Raw genomic sequence first — 21819 nt, 5'->3', positions numbered from 1 at the left:
TGGCAGTCCCTCGGTCAAGGTTTTAAAGGAGCGTGGTTTAATCGCATGTGAAGAGAATTGGACAGCTGACAAATTCGTGAATTTCTTGACTTGATTTCCTTCGTTGCCTCAAACCGTGATTATACAACATGTGCTCGTGTATGAGCCATCCGAGATCAAAACAAACAAGGTTTTTAGCTTAAATCAATTCTAAAAAACATTTTTTTTTCTGATGGAAATGAAGAGCAAATTTAAGTTGAAAAGGAAAAAAATAGCGGTACTAGTGCATTATACATACTCTTTTATACAGTGTATATGGGATGTCAAACTGGAGATGCTACAGATACCGGGATAGATACCCGCCAGACTGGTTATTTCAAGACACCGCTATTAAGAATTGGAAAGCAAAGAGTAGTTTTCATTGCATTTACGATATTTAAACTGTTGTTTTTGGGGTTAAGGGGGGGGAGGTACCTAGGTTAGGTTACGTATTTAATATATGGTATGCTTTACCCCTCCCCCTCCTAATGTGCAAATATATATCGCAAATTTGTTTCTAAACTATTATATATTCATCCTATTTTATTTTATTTAATTAGCATTAACCAAACTTGACTTCTTTAGCAGTATATAAAAGATTACATTTAATGTAGCAGTATCAAATTAGCTTCGCAGTTTATACAGCATAAATCTTCAAAACTACATTTGTAGAATTCTGAGTAACCACCGCTTTACTGATAACTGAAAACCATAAAAATTAATCTTTTATTTTCTACAGATTACTTAAGGACTTATCTGCTCCTACAAGAACATCCTCTATTTTCCGTGAGTTTTCTGTTTTTAGTAAAGCGCTAGATTTTCAGAATTCTATAAACCTAGGGAATCACGAGTCGTGTTATTTGAGCTAGTTTAACAAATACATGTAATGGAAACTGCGAAGCAACAATTTTGTGTTCGTATGAAGTGTCAATTCAGCTCTTTACTGACATCAGAGGATTTTGTTTAAAAAACAAATTAATTTATCAAAAGGAATTGCTCCGGGTTTCTCATTACAGAGAAACTGGTTTAAATCCAATTTCTAGCATTCATAGCTGCCAAGCATTTGTATATTTTTAGCAATTTTAGAGTATAATTTTAATAATCACACTTAAGCAATACCGATATTTAGCGCGTTAGATTTGAAATCCTTTGTCCGTGAGAACAGGGGTTTGAGCCCTGGTGGAGCTGGTTATTTGGCATGGAACGCGGATCAGTGGCGTGACTGTAAACTCAGCCAGAGTCAATACAGCTCTAAATGTGTACCTGGAGAAATCCGAGGAAGGTAAACAGGAAGAGTGTACCCCGGGCGAATAATTTTTAGGGGCACAAAATTTCAAATAGATAATTTAACGGTTATTATCATTTTGTAATTTTTGAAATTTTATTTTTATTAAAATAAAGTAGAGGGTGCAGCTAATAAATGAAAATGATACTGTTCTAATATCTGTACAACACGCGCGATATTGTACATTGAACATGCTAAAGAAACTAGTCAAACAGGTTTCTTTCAACGGACAATTCCTATGCTGAGGATTGCAAACAGTGGTTTCTCATTCTCAAACTTTTGTTTTTTGGGGTTTAGGGGCAAAAAAGGTACCTCGGTTAGGTTAGGTTACGTATTTAATATATGCTATTCTTTACCCCACCCCCCTAATTTGCAAATATGTAGCCCAAATTTGTTTCTAAACTATTATATTTTCATCCTATTTTGATTTATTTCATTAGCATTAACCAAACTTCACATCTAGCGTGTTGTACATATATTAGAACAGTACCATGAAAATAAATAATCAACTATTAATTAATAAATAAAATAAAAATTAATGAAAATAGTCAAATAATAATCAAAATAGTTAATAATCTCTAAATAATTTAAATAATAAATTCAAAATAAATTATTGAAGATAATGTGGTACTGTTCTATTAGCTGGGAAACCCGCGAGAAGTTAAGTTCGGTTAATGCTAATGAAATAAAACAAAATAGGATAAATATATAAGTTTAGAAACAAATTTCGGTTATATATTTGCACATCACAGGGGTGGGGGTAAAGCATAGCCTATATTAAATACGTAACCTCACCTAGGTACCTTCCCCCCCCCCTAAACCCAAAAAAACTAAAGTTTAAATATTGTAAACAGAATGAGAAACCACTGCTTGCAATGCTCGGCATAGGAATTCTCCGTTGAAAAACCTACTTGACTAGTTTCTTTTTCACGTTCGCTATACAATATCTCGCGGGTTCCCCAGCTAATAGAACAGTAACGATAACTGTCATAATAAATAATTTTTTTTAAGTTTTGGCCTGAAAATTTATGGGATACAGGGGGGGGGGGGGGGGCAATCAAGATTTTGTCCGGGGCGCAAGAGAGGCAAGAACCGCCACTACCCTCAGCCCCCTTGCACTTCCTGGCTGAAGGGCCAAGAAACAGAGATCAGCACCGCCGTTAGGGATTATAAAGTCCAATGCCGCATCAAGTACCTTCTTAATATCGAGATTTGGCTAGCGCTAATTTGTACCCATCAGATTTTTCGTAGAATTTTCTGATTGGCTAAAAATTCTGACCGGCTTAAACGAACGCTAGCTAAATTTCGGTAATAAGCCAAAAGGTTATTATGATATTTCATGTTTCTTGTTCATGGTAGTTAGTTTTGTCGTCAACTGTCTAAGTCTAATCCCAGCGCAGTAGGCCGGGCGCCATTGTTTCCTTAAATTTCAATCTGAAATTAGACTCGTAATTATATGTTATTTAAAACTAATCTTCTCTTCTTCGCACATTCAGAGTTATAAAATCAGGTAGGTGTTTGGGTATCAGCCCACCTTATTTTGCACGCAATCACTGCCAAATTACCTACCGTTTCTGGGGTTATTATAGAGGCCGTTCACAGCTGAAAGGGCATGGTGGAACTTCCCATCTCTAATTAATCATAATAGCCAACAGTTATATAGGGATAAGGGTAACAGACCTCCACTGTATGTACAGATTTCAAATCTTTTTGCGTAAGTGTCCTGGGGTACTTATCTATTAGCCGGCACACACTCGAGAATTTGGATCTATAAAACCAGACAATAATCGGTTTATTGGTGTTTGTATTCGGAGACAATTAGCTTCGGCTCAGCGGAAGACTATTTTGTAGCTATATTTTAATAAATATTTGGTTAGTATTTTGGTTAGATTAGGTTACATTTTGCATGCAGCCCCGCTATACTTAACCTACTCCCCCCTCCTAATGTGCAAATATACAGCCCAAATTATATATATATATATATATATATATATATATATATATATATATATATATATATATATATATATATATATATGTATATATATATATAGTGATAAAAGTGAGTGTGGTAATTATCGAGGCATTAGTCTGGTCTCTGTAAATAGAAAATTGCTTAGTAATATGATACTTTTCAGACTGAGAGATGCCGTAGACAAAGTTTTAAGAGAAGAGCAGTGCGGTTTTAGAAAAGGTAGAGGATGTGTTGACCAAATTATCACTCTTAGGTTAATAATTGAGAAGGGCCTAAGTTTTAAAACACCTTTGGTCCTCAGTTTTATAGATTATGAGCAAGCATTCGATTCAGTTGATAGAGGAGCTTTAGTAAAGGTTTTATCCTTGTATGGTATACCAGACAAATACATTAAAGTGATTAGTGCTATGTACGAGAATAACACTGCTGCGGTTAAGGTAGGAAATGAGGTTAGCAGCTAGTTCTGTATTAAATCAGGAGTTAAGCATGGTTGTGTTCTATCCCCCTTTATATGGATTATTTTGATGGATTTTGTCTTAAGAAGCACAGGAAAGACAATAGGAGACCATGGAATAAAATGGAGCAAAAAAACTCTCATGGACTTAGACTATTCTGATGATCTAAGCATCCTATATGAAAGTGTGAGCGAAATGAATGAACTCTTCGAGGTTTTGTGAGTTCAGGGCGCTAGAATTGGTTTGAAAATTAATGTTAGGAAGACTAAGTCACTCAGGCTAGGAATAAGTGAAGATGAAAAGGTGACGTTGGGTAATGAAAAGATTGATCAGGTGGGCAGCTTCACTTACCTTGGTAGTATTATTAGTAAAGATGGTGGGAGCAGTGAAGATGTTAAAAATAGAATAGCCAAGGCTCAGGGTGTTTTTTCAAAGTTAAAAAAAGTCTGGAAGAATAGGAAGATAAGTCTGCAAACCAAGATTAGAATATTAGAAGCTACAGCGATGACAGTGGTCAAATATGGCTCTGAAGCATGGACGCTCCGAAAAGCGGATGAAGATTTGCTAGATGTTTACCAGAGAAATTGCTTAAGGATTGTTCTGGGTACCCGGCTGACAGACCTTATTTCAAACAATAGGCTATACAAAAAATGTGGTTCAATACCGCTCTCTAGGTCTATAATGAAAGAAAGGTTGAGGTGGTTAGGACATGTTGTGCGGATGAAGGATGACAGATTGCCGAAGATTGTTCTTTTCGGCCAACCATCTAGGGCTAAACGGAAAGCAGGTCGCCCCCGTCTGAGGTGGGAGGACGTCATAAAGAAAGATTTAAAGGAAATGGGAACTTCGTGGGCGGGTGTAAAAAGGGAGGCTTTGAATAGATTGGGGTGGAGGAGGAGCGTGCGTAGCTGTGTTTGCCTCAGGCGGCTTGGTGCTGCGATGAGTTGTTAGTAGGAGTAGTAGTATATCCTATCTATCTCCCAAGAGTCCAGTTATTTCAACCCCGAACCTTTAGATCCAAATTTTCGAGTGTGTACTGGCTAACAGATAGGTACCTGTCCTGGAATTTTCTCACGTGAGATAAAAAAAAAGGATAAAGAAGCTCTATAGCCATTGCCAGCTCGGCGCGTCAAATTGACGTTTCATTTGCTTTTTTTTTAACAGGGACAAGTAGTAAGCCTGTCGTCCAACTTGTCGCGGCGGAGATCAATCCCTGGGTCCTGTAGTGCCAAGTGGAGCATCAATCTCCTGTGCTATGACAGGGTATATCGCATGGGAGGAGTTTTTAAAATAAGCGGTTTCTTTGGAAGCGCCCACTCAGAGAACTTGATATACCGCGCATTGGAGCAGCATAATAGACATCCATAAAAATAATTAAAACTGAGTATCTTATATTAATTCAGGTTAATTGGGTGCACTCCAAACACCTTTGGCCCTAAAAGGGCCCCAAAAATTTTCGATTGAATCTCCCCTTTCAAGCTTTACGACAACCCGTTGTATATGAAGCGACTGGGTAAAAAATAAATAGAAAAATATTACGTGAGAGACACGCCATTTTTTGACCGTCTAACACACCCTAGACGGTCAATCATTTTGATCAAAAGCTTCCGTCAAGCAATTTTTAGAACATGGTTGACCGTCTAGGAACCGATTGGGTTATTCAAACTTTCTTTCAATCACCATCAACGCTTGACTCAAGCGTCAAACAGGTTCCTAGACAGTAATTCCTGCTTTAACCAAATGATTGACGGACCCTTTTGATCAAAATGATTGACCGTCTAGGGTGTCCTTTAGTCAACACTAGTTTATTTACTGATTCTTTGCTAAAAGTCTTCAGTTTTGTTGTGCTACGTGTTATAGTGCAGGGATGTCCAACCTCCGGCCCGCGGGCCGCACTCTGGCACTATTCATTTTAACTCCAAGTAGTATTTTGTAGCAGAATTGCTGAAAATTGAAAAATACTAAAATCTAAAAATATTTTACTGCATCTCATAAATGTTATGATGTTTATGCCACCCCTAAACACCCTTCGTACACCGTACTACACACACTCTCAGTATAACTCTGAATTTATTTAATTCCACCTTGAACCTACTTGGTCCAAGTTGAATTCCAAAAATTTACTATTTGGTACTACATTTTTGTTTCTTCCAATGTGTTTCTTTATTTTTGAAATTTAATAGGTTCTGCGGCCCATTGATTTATTTCAAGTGCGGCCCACTATAATCAAAGATTGAACATCCCTGTGCTAGAGCATGGTCCATAGTGCCCATTACAACTTTACAACTTGCCATTTTCAGCGTCACAAGAAGATTACAACAGTTCGATTTTTTTTCCTCGTAATTAATTTTTTCTTATTATGGGCGCTTGCACAATACAAATTTCAGTAAATCCTCAAATAGATGAAGAAAAAGAAAAAAGGACACATCAGTACTACCCATGAAAAAAAAGGCGACTTTCCTTCAGGGTGGGGAGGTGTGATTTTCCTTCAGGTTCAAGGTGGGGAGGTGTAGCAAAACCCTGCATGAGGTTTTCGACAATGTCGATTCCAACCAACACGTTTCGATCCAACAGCATTTTCGAGGATTTTCAATCTAATTGTTGAAATTACCATTAATAATATTTTAACAATAAATTTTTAACATTAATCGAAATCATAGTTACCATTCCTGAATCAGCTATAAATGACAATTTTTTCACTAAACAGTTTTCTTTTTCAAAAAGCTTTGTTTTTAAGTTTTCAATAACTATGGTAATCGAAATTTTATTATTGCGAATGTTTCTGCTTCATGCTTAAAAAAGCTAACTGGTTTCATCTCACGAAAAAACAAAATAGCGTTAAACATAAAGACAAAATGAAAAGGTCAACAACAACTATAAACATGACTTCTTGGCAAAAGTATATATATATACCACCAAGCATTGCCCTAAAGAAAGTATATGAAGTATATATGTTTTTGTGTATTATTTTAGGACTCCCATAGTAAAGAACTAAATAGTAAAGAACTCCCGTTCTTTACTATGTAGCGCATGCTACAATCATGACAGAAAATAACGAAACCCCGTGAGCACAGTGGGATTGATCTCTACTTAACAAAGTATAATCACCTACGGAAAAAGTACTGACAAATCTCTCCAAAAGTGACCCCGCGTACCTCAGCGCCTCTAGACGCAAAATGTTGTACTACTTAACCGCTCCGAGCCAAAGTACTTTGCTCCGGCCAATAATTATGCTAGAGCGTGATTCAGGCGACGAGTGATGTACTTGTTCCGTAGGTGATTATACTTTGGTAGCCAGGTTCGCATAGGTATACAAAGGATCATTTTTTTTGTGTAGAGAGGATAGGTTTTGTCAGTACTTGTTCCATAGGTGATTATACTTTGCTACTTAATAACACGGAACTCGGAGTTCAATTTCAGCAGCCGCACGGTCTAGAAATACATGGGGATTATGCTTCAGAGTCTCCAGCACAGTGGCGGATCCAGGAGAGGGGCGAGGGGGGCGCGCGCTCCCCCCTGATGTAGTCTAAAGTAGTGTAATTTACTTAATTAACGCAAGTTTGCGTTAAATAAACTTGCTCCTAACGCGTTTATCAGGTCAAACTATTTTGCCTCCCCCCCTCCTAAAAAAATCCTAGATCCGCCCCTGCTCCAGCAATCAAGTAGGAAGAAGATGACTGCTATAGCCTAGTAAAGCCTATATGCTATAGCCTTATAAAAAAAATTGTCTAGTGACAAAAAGTTTTAATTAAAGATGAGAAAACTGTAACATACCTTAGCAGTAAAAGTTAATTGCAAAATATAACTTCCGAAAGCTTTGAAACTTCTTGAAACTAACTAGCGTCTCCATGTCATGCCCCCCCCCTTAGGGGCTACCTACTAAACAACGAACCCTAGCCCATAGTAACCGAAAATTTTAAAAAACGTGTCAAGTGAGGAAATAAACAAGAAGAAGAAGCAATGGTAGTAAATTTATCCAGTGTAAGTGAAGTTTCCTAAATTTACAATTGTAATTGTTTAAATGTTTGTTTCTGTAAACCTAAATTTAGCTAAGAAGCCTTGGCCCAATTTAAATTGGGCTGAGATACGAGACCTTATTTCCAGGTTATCAGAAGGTCACATCCGACCTTAGATAATCGAACATCCCAAAATGGTGCCAAAATTAAAATGATTTTTCGTTGCCGTAAAAATTCGGCTATTAAGCACTTAAGGAACAAAAATGTACTATTGCATTATATACTACACACCGCTATAGGGAAATGCTTCAGGAAATTAAATAAAAAAAACAAGTTTTTTAACTGAAAGTAGGGAACGACGTTAAAACTTAAAACGAACAGAAATTATTCCGTGTATGAAAGGGGCTGTCCCCTCCTCAACGCCTCGCTCTTTACGCTAAAGTTTTTAATTAAAATAAATAGAGCTGTGAGAAAGTCAAACTTTAGCGTAAAGAGCGCGGCGTTGAGGCGGGGACAGCCCATGTCATATACGGAATAATTTCTGTTCTTTTTAATTTTTAACGTCGTTCCTTACTTTCCGTTAAAAAAAACTTGTCTTTTTTATTTAACTTTTGAACGTTTTTGAATTAATGCAGGTTTTGATTTTGGCTCACCGTACATGAATAATTAACACAAAATTTGCATATTAATTTTACTTTTATTTGGTTAAATGGCTTTCTCGAAACTTGTTTAATTTCATTTACGAACGTTTTTATTAGTAAGAAATATACGTAACTTACGAATTAACTTACGTAACGAACTTCTATATTAATATATTTTAATACGTATATTAGGGGGCTCGCCCCCTAGTCAATATCTTGCTCTTTAAGCTAAAGTTCAAATTTTGTTCCAATTCTTTAAAAATGACCGCTTAATCACAAAGGCCGTTAATTAGAATAAATAGCTCTTATGAAAGTACTAAAAAATCTTTGGCTTAAAGAGCGAGGTATTGACTAGGGAGTGAACCCAATCATATACGTAATATTTTCTGTTCGTTTTAAGTTTTGATGCTGCTCCTTACTATCAGTTGAAAAAATTGTTTTTTTATATTTAATTTCTTATCTTTTTTTAAAATAATGCTGGGAAATCCGGTGTCCCCTTCATAGCAATGTCCCTTCCCCCATGAAAACTTCCTTCATGGAAAGATCCTACCATAAAACCCCCGACCCGCCCACCCCCACTACCAGAAAAAATCCCCCTGAAAACGTCTGATACTTCCCAATAACCAATACTTTATGTTAGCATTGGGTAAAGTTCATAACTTTCAGCCCTCCCCCCGAGGACTTCGGGGGATTAAGTCATCCTAAAAGACATAGTTATAATATTTTCGACCATACTAAACAAAATGGCTATCTCAAAATTTTGATCGCGTGACTTTGGGAAAAAAATTAGCTTGGGAGGGGGCCTAGTTACCCTCCATTTTTTTGGTCACTTAAAAAGGCCACTAGAATTTTTTATTTCCGCTCGAATGAGCCCTCCCAAGATATTCTAGAACCACTGGGTCGATACGATCACCCCTGGGAAAAAAAAAAAAACAAAAAACAAATAAATAAATAAACACGCATCCGCGATCTTTGTTCTGGCAAAAAATGCAAAATTCCACATTTTTGTAGATAGGAGCTTCAAACCTCTACAGTAGGGTTCTCTGATACGCTGAATATGATAGTGTGATTTTCATTAAGGTTCTATAACTTTTAGGGGTTCTTTCCCCTTTTTTCGAAAATCAGCCAATCAGCGTAACTTTTGATGGATAGAACTAAACTTAATGAAACCTATATATTTGAAATTAGCATTAAAATCTGATGCTTTTGATGCGTCTATTGATATCAAAATCCCGTTTTCTAGAGTTTCGGTTACCATTGAGCCGGGTCGCTCCTCACTTACAGTTCGTTACCACGCACGAACTGTTTGACACGTCAAACGGGTATTTGTAATGGATGAATGGATTACAAAGCGTGGTTTGTCATTCCGTTTACAATGTTTAAACTATTGTTTTGGTTTTTTTTTTGGGGGGGGAAGGTACCTAGGTTAGGTTACATATTTAATATATGCTATGCTTTACCACCACCCCCCCCCCCTAATGTGCACATATATAGCCCAAATTTGTTTCTAAACTATTATATTTTCGTCCTATTTTCTTTTATTTCATTAGCATTAACCAAACTTTACTTCTTTCGTGTGTAGGATATAATGCACAAGTACCAAAATGTTTAATGTAGAAAGATCTCAATTTACTTCTATTTAAGAGGTTAAAAAGAGCAAATCGAGGGAATTAGTGAGTAAAATGGGAGATAGGGAAGATAAGGTAAAAAATGGAGCAAAAAAAGAAATTATTTTTGGTGAATTTTGTGATTTTACTGCCACCATGGAAGGGGGCCTTATGACGAAAGGATACCATGTAAAACTCTTGGGTGGAGGTAATGTGACAGGGGCGCCCATAATCGACGAGTTTATTTTTGTTTTAAGTGTAAAAAACGGAATGAGGGCGCCAGAAAAATCTTGGGGGGGGGGAGCCTGAACCACCCCTAGATCCGCCCCCACCGATTTAATTCTATATGTTTTGGCCACACAAACTAAAAAAGTTTATAGTAGACGAAATAGGGTGATACTTTAAGGTAGCGATTCGCCTTTATAGAAAAAATAAACGCCAGAGAAAACAAAACAGTTATTTCGAAAACCTCAGTGTTTTTACGCATTTTGATGCATGTCAGTTCAGCACCTTAAATCCCAGCTTTAGCAATTTCCACAAAATAAGTCAACCAATTGGTTTCCTGTCTTTCCAAAAATCTAATTTCCCGTAACAATCTAACAATATCACCATAATTTTGAACACACATCAAACGCGTCATCGCTGATACACATATCACACACACGCGCTAAAAGTAAATACCGGGTAAAACAATAAAACCAACATGAAAAACCGCGGAGGGTTACACTCTGATATATATTATATATATATATATATATATATATATATATATATATATATATATATATATATATATATATATATATATATATATATATATATATATATATATATATATATATATATATATATATATATATATATATATATATATATACATATATATATATATATATACATATACATATATATATATATATATATATATATATATATATATATATATATATATATATATATATATATATATATATATATTACAATGCAATTTTCTGAAAATTGGCATACTATTAGTTTTCCAGAACTAGAGCTTCCTGTAAAACTAGATTTTGGGGGGTTTTACGTGAAAATACTGTATTCATAATCCCAATCTTTAAGCGCCTTTCATGCTACGTAGGTTATTTTCTATATAAATTGGTTAAATCCCGTTACTTTAAGCATAACATTTCATACTTAACAAGCCTAGTCATACTAGGCTAGCATAGAAAACCATAAAACCATCATCATCAAAAATCTTCACAATCATCATAAGCAAACTATTCAAAAAATAAAAATGTGAAATACAAATTCAAGCTCTATAAAGGGCGAAAGGTTTTTCAGTAAAAGCTTATTAATTTATTTTCAAAGTTTACTAACTGTTCATCCATGGCTTCCAATTTCTTGATACTGTGTTAATTCGAAATACTGCGTTAATTTAAAATTATATATAGGCCTAGAGCTTTTCTGGTTGGTACCGGCTACGTTACGGATAAATTTTCCTCCGTAAGATTCCATAACATAAAGTGTTAAGTTATGCTAGTGTGAATGGGTTTACGGCGTAGTGTGAATGCGTTATTACGCATGTGGCGTAGTTTGGGTGCACCTTAAAATGAAAAAATCTCGGACACGCACACTGATGTATAATTCGGTGTGTAGCGTGTGTATTTTCCGGTGTTAAAAACGATGTAGATAGGCCATGACTTGTTTCCTTGGGAAAACAAGGAAAATCTGTTTTGCCTCCCAGTTCCGGTAATACTTTCATAAATCGTCTGGTGACTGAAATTAAAAAGGCTTGATCACAAACACCTGGAATATGTGGTATTGAGGTGATAATCAGATGCCATAATGAAAAGAAGAGAAGTGGCTTCTTTGTGAAATTAAATAAAAAAACAAATTTTTTTAACTGAAAGTAAGGAGCGACATTAAAACTTAAAACTAACAGAAATTATTCCGTATATGAAAGGGGCTGTCACCTCCTCTATACCTCGCTCTTTACGCTTAAAACAAAGGCCGGGTAATTAGAATAGATAGCTCTTTTGAAAGTACTAAAAAAAAACTTTAGCGAAAAGGGCGAGGTATTGACTAGGGGACGAACCCCCTCATATACGTAATTATTTCTGTTTGTTTTAAATTTTAATGTTGCTCCTTACTTTCAGTTGAAACTAGTTTTTTTATTTAAATTCTGATCGTTTTTTAAATAATGCTGGGAAATCCGGCGCCCCCTTCATAGAAATGTCCCTTCCCCCAAGGAAGCATCCTCCATGGAAGAATCCTCCCCCGTAACCCCCTCCTCTGACACCCCCCATCAGAAAAAAATCCCTCCTGAAACGTCTTTATGCTTCCCATTAACCAATACTATATGTAAACAATGGGCAAAGTTCATAACTTCCTGCCCTTCCCCTGGGAACTGTGGGGGATTAAGTTATCCTCAGAGACATAGTAATAATATTTTCGACTATGCTGAACAAAATGGCTATCTCAATATTTTTATTGGGTGACTTTGGGAAAACATGAGTGTGGGAGGGGGCCTAGTTGCCCTCCAATTTTTTAGTCACTTAAAAAGGGCATTAGAACTTTTGATTTCCGTTCAAATGAGTCCTCTCACGATGTTCTAGAACCACTGGATCGATACGATCACTCCTTGAAAAAAAAAAAAAACCAAAAAAAAAAAAAAAAATGAACACCCATCCGTGATCTTTCTTCTGACAAAAACTACAAAATTCCCCATTTTTGCAGATAGGAGCATAAAACTTCCGCAGTAGAATTTTCTGATAGGCTGAATCCGATGGTGTGATTTTCATTAGGGTTCTATGACTTTTTGGGGTGTTTCCTCTTTTTTCGAAAATAAGGCAAATTTTCTCAGGCGCGTAACTTTAGATGGGTAAAACTAAACTTAATGAAACTTATATATTTGAAATCAGCATAAAAGTCTGATTCTATTGATGTATCTATGGGTATCAAAATACCGGTTTTTAGAGTTTCGGTTACTATGGAGTCGGGTCGCTCCTTACTTACAGTTCGTTACCACGAACTGTTTGACTGCGCTGATGTGATAGGGGACTGGGTTAATCAAATGTGTATGCAGCGCTTGCTGAATAAATTAGACCCCTTGCTTAATGTTATGTGACGGAACAGGTCAACTGAACTGTACAATAGCAATAGAGTGATAGTATTCAACTCAAGATATAGTTATTTTGGACTGGATTTTCAGTAAAGTAAGTTTGTTTTTCCTTTACATGGTTAAGGGCACGAATTCACGAAAATATAGGGGAGGGATTCTTGTTTAATGAAGGTACAAGAAAAATCCCGAGAATGTAGGGGGAGGAGCATGCCATTGATTTATTGATCTTGCTAATATAATTAAATAATACATATTAATTTCTATACAATAATATAACGTTTTAATCTAGTTAAAGTTATTCTGAGAATTTTTTTTATTTCTGTTTATTTTCAGGGAGCGAAGTTCAGTCCCCTGTTACTCCCTAATAAAGCTATACAATATACAGAGAAACGAGGGAGGGACATACCTAGAATTGGGTACGTCAATCCATGACGTGGAAGACCTTTTTCGATCACAGGAATCGGCTAATTTTGCATAGTTGACAGTGTCCGAATCTGCTAAGCGGGCAGATTTTCTGGACTCAATAAGGCGAATCTCTTCTAAACTTTTCTTCGTTTCAATGTGACCCTGAAAAATTAAAGAAACTTGTCAGGCATTTGAAGCCAAACGAAAGTGCAAAACACTTATAATTGAAAAAAAAATTCACCAACCTCCCAAGAACACAAAATACGGTCTTTTATTATAAGGGAAAAGTATGAGCTGAACTAGGCCTGACTGGAATGATAAGGACAAAAAATAAATATTCTTTACCCCTGGGCCCATTTTAGGCCTAATTGATAGACCTAGGGCTATAATGAAAGAAAGGTTGAGATGACAGGGTACGATTAGTGGATGAAGGAAGACAGACCTATATGGTTGTCCTTTTCGGCCAACCATATAAGACTAAACGGAAAACAGGTCATCCGCGATTGGGGTGGGAGTATGTCATAATAAAAGATTTAAAGGAAACGGAAACTTCCTGGGAGGGTGTAAAGAGGAAGGCTTTGAATAGATTAGGATGGAGGAAGAGCGTGCGTAAGTGTGTTGCCCTCAGGTGGCTTGGTGCTGCTCGAGTTGTTAGTAGTAGTAGTAGAAACCAACGCAAGAACCCCAACAATTGGATAAAAGCCCACTAGTGCTCTTAGAAGCACGGCCTAATTTTCTAAAAAAGAGTGTTAGATAAGCCCATTTGTTTTGGGCACACTTAAAAACTTCTTGTTGTCTGGGGCAGCATAATCTTCATGCAAATCAAGATGGTATCGAACCCTGGGACTCATATGGTCACGCAGAAATCAGTCCACAGCGCAAACACAGAGTTTAAAAGCGGTCATGGCAATATATGAAACTCGATAGAAAACCTTGATTGTCAAAAGAATAGGGCCGTTCTTTTACTCATCTATGTGCTATGATATTACATCTTATGGCGTTCTTTTGCAAACGTCTTTCATCGTTCTGCTCTGATCAGCGGTCTAAGAACAATGGTGAGTATGATCAAAGTTCTCTCATCGTTGTTCTATATGGCAGAAAGATGGCGTCTTTCCCACTTTTTGCTAACATCAGTGAGCTGTAAGATCTTAGAACAAAGGTGAGTTGAAAGAACGGAAATCTTTGCGGAAAGATGTGAGATCTTAGATGTAAGATCTTAGTACAAAAGAACGGGCCTATTGAATCGAAAGAAATGGATGCTTGTGTAGAATCCGACAAACACGCAACAATTTATCGAAGATCAGATAGGCATTTCATCGGGTAATGCCTAGACGCTTTAAAATAAAGGGTTTTTCACTCCGGGAACTATAGTTAAACTTTAGTTTTTTGGGGGTTTAGGGTGAATAAAAGGTAGGCTACCTAGGTTGGGTTAGGTTAGGGTACGTATTGAATATATGCTACGTTCCCCCCTCCCCCTAATGTGCAAATATATATCCCAAATGCGTTTCTGAACTTATAATTTCATCCTATTTTGTTTTATTTCATTAGCATTAACGAAACTTCACTTCTCGCGTGTTTATCGGATTCTACACAGGTACTAAAAATGTAGTCGAGGGGGCGCCCAGTTACCGCCACATGCACATTTCTGAACGCCACGTGTGCTTCAGGGTTTCACGGTTTTTGGCACAGTTTCTGCAATGATTGTGCACTTCCGCCGCCCTTGGTACGTGCCATCTGGTGTACGGGATTTCCGAAAGGGGGTGCCCCTTCAATAGCAGTATGAGGCTTAGCAAGATAGCCTATATAACTGTCAAAAGAATTATGGTTTTCCCCTTCCAAAAATAATTGATCCAAAGAACCGCTTGGAACATCCCCTATCACCTTGTAAAACAGATATTCACACGGCGCAGTTTTTGGGCTTGAGTTGACCTATTCGATATCACCGCTTTTAATTGGGGGGGGGGGGGGGAGTTTCGTTTGATCACTTGGTTTTGGAGTTGAGTTGACTTCTTACACGTAAGTCGTTAAACATGTAATTTGTGATAGGGATTTGCTTAAAAAAGGGGGAAATGGTATTTTCTTCAGGTTTCGCCGCGACACCCTGGTCACTCTCCCTTAACCCCTATAAAGGAAATGGTGCTGTTAAACCTATAGGTCGTATATCAAATCTTACGCCCACTTTTAGGAATCACGTACACCATGTGGCGGAAGTTTGCCAAGCATGGCGTAAACTGTGCAAAACATGGCCGACATTGTGCCAAGCGTGGCCGAACTATGTGGCATACGTGGCGTTCTGAGATATAAACTAGGTTGAGGAATGTGGGTACCCCCCAGATATTTACCCACTTTTCAGATTCCAGCAATAAAGTGTTTGCTAAGATGGTCTCAAAGGGATGATCAACGGGGCAATATACATATTACATATATATATATATATATATATATATATATATATATATATATATATATATATATATATATATATATATATATATATATATATATATATATATATATATATATATATATATATATATATATATATATATATATATATATATATATATATATATATATATATATATATATATATATATATATATATATATATATATATATATATATACTCGTTTTTGACGGGTTAATTCGAGACACCTCTATAAAGTAATGGAATGCATAGCGTGGTTTCCATTGCGTATACGATATTTAAACTTTTAGGTTTTTTTAGGGGGGGGGGGAAGGTACCTAGGTTTGGTTAGATTAATTATTTAATATATGCACTGCTTTACCCCCCCCCCCCTTAATATGCAAATATATAGCCCAAATTTGTTTACCAACTATTATATATTCATCCTATTTTATTTTATTTCATTAGAATTAACCAAACTTGAATTTTTAGAAAGGACCATATAATTGGAGAGTACCTTAAAATTAATTGAAATCTTATGGCATTTCATTCACTTGACAGTTTGTTTTTTTGTGTTTATTCATTTCTGGTTACTATGGGTCGCGGTTTGTTCTTTACTAGGTGCCAGTTGTCGCTACAACGGTGAACTAGGGGCGCCCATTCAGAAAATCCGGGGGGGGGGGTAGGGACAAGGATTTTTCAAAACGAAGATAGAAAAACATTTTCAGAGCTTATGGGTAAGTAATTTTGGTACAATCCCATTATATGGGCCTTTCTAAATAGTTAAGTTTGGTTAATGCTAATGAAACAAACTAAAATAGGATGAATATACAATAGTTTAGAAACAAATTTGGGCTATATATTTGCACATTAGGGGGATGGGGTGGGGGGTAAAACATTGCATATATTAAATACGTAACCTAACCTAGGTAGCTTCCCATGGGCGCCCATAAGCTGAATTCCAGGGGGGGCAAACTTCGTCTAATTGCTACTTTTAATGCTATATAATAGAAATCTCAGAACAAAAATATAAAAATAAGGCAGCATCATTCAGCCAGGGGGGGGGGCAAGAGCCCTCCCACCCCATATGGGCCCCCATGTACCTTCCCCCCCTAAAATCCAAAAAACCATAGTTTAATATCGTATACGCAATTAAAATCATTGCCTGCTCTACAACAGTTAAGACGTCACAAAACGAGTTTTATCATTGCCAGTCTATAGTGATTAAGCCGAGAGACCCATGTAATGGGATTGTACCGTAATTTTGGTTTTCTTCAAAACTTTCAATGAAAATACAAAAAGAAAGGTATTTTTCAAGATTTTGGCCCCTCCCCTAAATTGGCGCTCCTGTTCAAATCATCACATAAAGCTCGTTTGTTATTACTGTCCCACCACCTGGCCCCTTCTCACTGAGAAACTGAGTACATGCCTGATTCTGAGTTGTCTCAAAATGCAACTTTTTTATATTTTTCCACCAAATAAATCTTCAAATCCTAAATTTTCTCATCAACTAAACTGCTCAACATAGTCTAAGGCTTGGTCATTTTTCATAATCAATATCTTGTCATTTTTAGACAGTTAACCATAAATAAACCCAGAATATGCGCAATTATTCTCCTCTTTGCATTTATTTTAGTATAATTCTGCGTTTCAAAATAGTACGTATCGCCCATATTATAATATAATTTATGTTCAAAAAAGAAAACAGGTTTGAATAGAGATGAGACGAAAATAACAATTCGTTGCCAAATGGTTGTTGGACCAAAATGCAACGCAAAAAAAACTGGTTTTTCTTTATTCTTTATCTTGAAGACCAGGATGAGTCTAATTTCAAAAACACTTTCACTTGGTGACCGATTCGGATTTGCCACTGTGTTGAATTAGGCCCGTTCTTTTGCACTAACATCTTACATCTAAGTTCTCACATCTTTCTGCAAAGATTTCCGTTCTTTCAACTCATCTTTGTTCTAAGATCTTACAGCTCACTGATGTTAGCAAAAAGTGTGAAGACTGCCACTGTTCTGCCATATAGGACAACGATGAGAGAATTTTGACGATGTATACCCTCATTATTGTTCTTAGACCGCTGATCAGAGCAGAATGATGAAAGACGTTTGCAAAAGAACGCCATAAGATGTAAGATCTTAGTGCTAAGATTTCACTTTGAAGCGTTCTTTGTCAAAACATGTAAGATCGTAGCACATAGATGAATAAAAGAACAGCCCTAATATTAGGCACAGAGAGACCCGTTTCGTTCGTCATTGCTTTGTTCTTAGAGTGTGCGTGCTTTCCTTAAACGATACCAGTCACTGATTTAATATAGAAATAAAGTAGCTATCTATCTATCTTCCTGCATTCTCAACCATAGATCCTTGTGTTGGGGGGGAGGGGGAGGAGATCTATGACATATTTACTTTTATTGCTTATTATTTCGATTATCATGGAGGCGCTTTCACAAAATCCCATCAAGGGAATAAAATTCCCACCCCTTAGGTGGGTTGCTGCAGCTGATATCGAACTACTGTTTTACCAAGCAGAATCAATCCCACTGCGGTAGCATTGACATTATTTAAATTTATTGGTTGACTAAATCTATCTATTCTTCAATGTTGATCCTACCACGTTGACAGCATTGGTCTGATGAAGCATCCATTATTGATTTTTTTCTTGCTTTTTCCCAATCATGACGTCATCATTCCGGGGAAGTCCCGCTATTAGAATAAATCCCGTCTGAGATACCGTTAGTTTTCAAAGAGCAACCGGCTTTTTTTAATTGCCCAAAACGATTATAAACGTCGGATAGAAGGATTTTCTGAAGCCAATTGTTACATAATTTATTCATTGTTTTCATCATTTGAGTGGTGTTAGTTTTCCTAGACAAGTAGTTGATATACACCTAAGGGGAATATTTCAGGGCATTTACAACTAGGTCTTTTTAGAAAGGCCCATATAAGGCAAGAGTACCCCATTCTCTATTCGCAGACAATTAGCTTTAGTTCACTGAAATAAGCTAGGTTATATGTATATTAGTATATATTTGCCCACAAGGGGGGATGAGGTAAGGCTCATATTGACGCAAATGAATGATAAATTTGGATTCAGGATGCAATTCTAACTACAGAGGTAAGTTCGAGTTTCTGACTATAGAGCTAAATTTGAGATTTATTGTACCTCTATCCCCCTGTATGTGCAATTAAATACCCGGTAAATATATACCGAATCATATTATTGAATTAGGAATAAAGTGAATACACCATTCGATGCCTTTTTTTATGCTGATTACGAATATAATAATCATTTCTATCGGAAATGATTTTCAGTCCCCCCTCCCCCTTAACCGAACATAACCCCCACCCCCATATGTGCAAATATATCATGAATTTACATATATCGGGGGGGGGGGGGCTAGAATTCATTTCCGATAGAAATGGTTGTTATATTCGTACTCAGCATAAAAAAAGACATCGAATGGTATATTCACTTTATTTGAAACTGAATAATATCATTTACCAAATACCCTGATTAATATATAATTTGGTTACTAAAGCATGGTATTTTCATCGTATTTCTGTATATTTCATTAGGTTTGGATTAACCTAACTTCACTTCTCGAGTGTGTACCAAATGTTATTTGATAACCTGAATAAGAAGTGGCCAGAAATTCGAAGACATTTCGGATTCCAAGAGTAGGGGAAGGCCCCCCACCTATGTATATCCTTGATCTAGGTAGGCACTTTTTGACTTAGATTTCGTTACTAGGCTACTTATGACAAGCCACTTATGACCAATTTATTAGGAAATGTTACATAACTGAATGTTCAACTGAATTCTAAGAAATGCCGGCATCTCGATGCATTCGGAGAGCCACTGAAAACTTATAGACTAGGCCTAATACCCAAAAGCAGGTAGCCTAAATCCAGCCTGGAAGTGAGACACGGGTCTGGGGGGCCTCAAAGCCGGTCAACAGGACCTCACGATTCAAGGGAAGGCGCCATAACATCTAACCGTCAGGAGCACTAACGACAGGACATCGACAAAATCCGTCATAACCACTAAACGTCTTGACCTCTAAAATTTTTAAACTTTAGTTTTTTGGGGTTTAGGGGGGAAAAGGTATAAAGGTTTTGGTACGCATTTAATATCTGCTAGTCTATGCTTTACCCCCCCCCCCTGACGTGCAAATATACAGACGAATATTAAACTAGTTTTTTAGGGTTTAGAGGGGAAAAGGTATCTAGGTTAGGTCACGTATTTAATATATGCCATGCTTTACACCCTCCCCCTTGACGTGCAAATATATAGCCAGAATTTGTTTCTAAACTATTATATACTTATTACTATTATATAAACTGATACATTTTTTAGACGTTATAACGGTTAGTGCTTCTGACGGTTAGTTGAAATGGTAGCGCCCCATTCAAATTATGGTTCTACTCTTTTAGAGTAATTTTTTATTTTAACAAGACAGACCCCCACCAAATAATTTCCTTGCATAGGCCTAAATGGTAATAAAAACAGAAAAAAAGGTACTCACAGATGGAGAATTCCAATGGCTTCTAATCACCACCTCATCAGCAGAAACTTGCCTCGCAACAGTCCCAACCACTTCTCGTCCTTGATGGGTCCAATACACAATCTGGCCTGGTTTTAAAACCCCCACTTCTGTCACATTCTGAAACCCCGGCCCAACCATTTGATGTTTAAAATATTCCTGCGGTGGCAAACTGCCACTATCAAACCTTACTGAATATTTAGTTATTGACCTACCAGGGCCACTTTCTGTGGTAGTCATGGCTTGTATCACACCAGTAAGAAAAATACCACTTAATTTATCTGGAGCACTAACACGAGTGCCAACAATAGAACGTTTTGCTATTCTACGCCCCATCGACATTTCCTACGCACTCTAGAAGTCACTATCTCTTCACGTCACGGGACCTGTTTCCGAATTGCGTACTAGCCAAAAATGCCGGCCGGTTTTTCTATTTACCGAATCTCCACAATTTGCGCCAGCGCAGTTTGACAGAGAACCCGGTAAATGCACACGCGTCCAACCTGCAAGGTTGAGCCGCAAATAATGAGTGATTGCGTTGTCCTTTGTTCTATCAACATTGACCTCTGTAATTACTTAACCTTAGGCTTATTGCGTACTTTATCGAGAAAACAAATGCTCACTAATTAGTTTGCAGAATTAAATAAATTGAACTTTTTCCTAAAAATGGTAATGAAAATCTAATTTTTAATAACTTCTCAGGGATTTGGGCCTCCTCCAAGCGCCAAATCACAAAAATGTTGAGAGGAGGCAATTATTTATAAAAATAGATATTTTAAAATCTAGAGGGAGGGATGCAATTTTCTTCCTTTTTTCAGAGTTACAAGCGATTCCTGCAAATAATGAGTTATTGCGCTCATGGGCATAGGCAGCATATTGTCTAGGGGGCAGTCGATAGCGTGATGGAGTTTTATCAACTGCTTTTTCCAAACCATCTGCTTTTTCAGCAATATTTAATGTAAATTTGACGGTCTCGGGGGGGGGGGCAGGAGCCCCTCTATGCCCCCCTCCCAACGCCCATGATTGCGCTGTACTTTGTTCTACCAAGTACCAACATTCATCTCTGTAATTACTTAACCTTAAGCTTATTGCGTACTTTATCGAGAAAACATATGCTGACTAATTAGTTTGCAGAATTAAATAAATTGCGCTTTTTCTTGAAAATGGTAATGAAAATTTAATTTTTAATAGCTCTTCAGGGGGTTTGGACCTCCTCCAAGCGCCAAAAATGTCAAATCTCGAAATTTTTGGGAGGAGCTTAGTCTTATTGCGCATTTTATCGGGAATTCAAATGCTCCCTAGTTAGTTTGCAGAATTAATAAAATTGCGCTTTTTTCTTGAAAATGGTAATGAAAATGTAATTTTTAATAGCTTTTCAGGGGTTTGGGCCTCCTCCCGGCACCAGAGGTGCCAATTCA

General features: G+C 36.9%; 1 protein-coding gene across 3 annotated transcripts in view; it reads right to left on the bottom strand.

The window, feature by feature from the left end:
* LOC148943895 (zinc finger protein 704-like) overlaps positions 1 to 20989 on the bottom strand; it is a 120816-nt gene extending 99827 nt beyond the window's left edge. For 2 of the 3 annotated variants that reach the window (XR_016142990.1, XM_089101637.1), the window contains exons 1-2: positions 20384 to 20986; positions 13444 to 13604 (exon numbers count right to left, since the gene is read on the bottom strand). Coding sequence is in view for 2 of the 3 variants with exons in the window: in XM_089101637.1 (XP_088957763.1) it covers positions 13444 to 13604; positions 20384 to 20743 (521 nt within the window). In the remaining variant the exon portion in view is untranslated. Of the gene's footprint in view, positions 1 to 13443; positions 13605 to 20383 lie in introns of all 3 variants that reach the window. The other variant, XM_089101638.1, reaches the window with a different exon arrangement.
* Between the last annotated feature and the right edge of the window lie 830 nt (positions 20990 to 21819).

The sequence above is a fragment of the Artemia sp. Qi Xiang Cuo genome, chromosome 15 (assembly GCF_049724085.1).
Source record: "Artemia sp. Qi Xiang Cuo chromosome 15, ASM4972408v1, whole genome shotgun sequence".
In the NCBI taxonomy this organism is placed as follows: Eukaryota; Metazoa; Arthropoda; class Branchiopoda; order Anostraca; family Artemiidae; genus Artemia; species Artemia sp. Qi Xiang Cuo.
The sequence above is the reverse complement of the archived record's forward strand: the minus strand, read 5'-3'. Positions and strand labels throughout refer to the sequence as shown.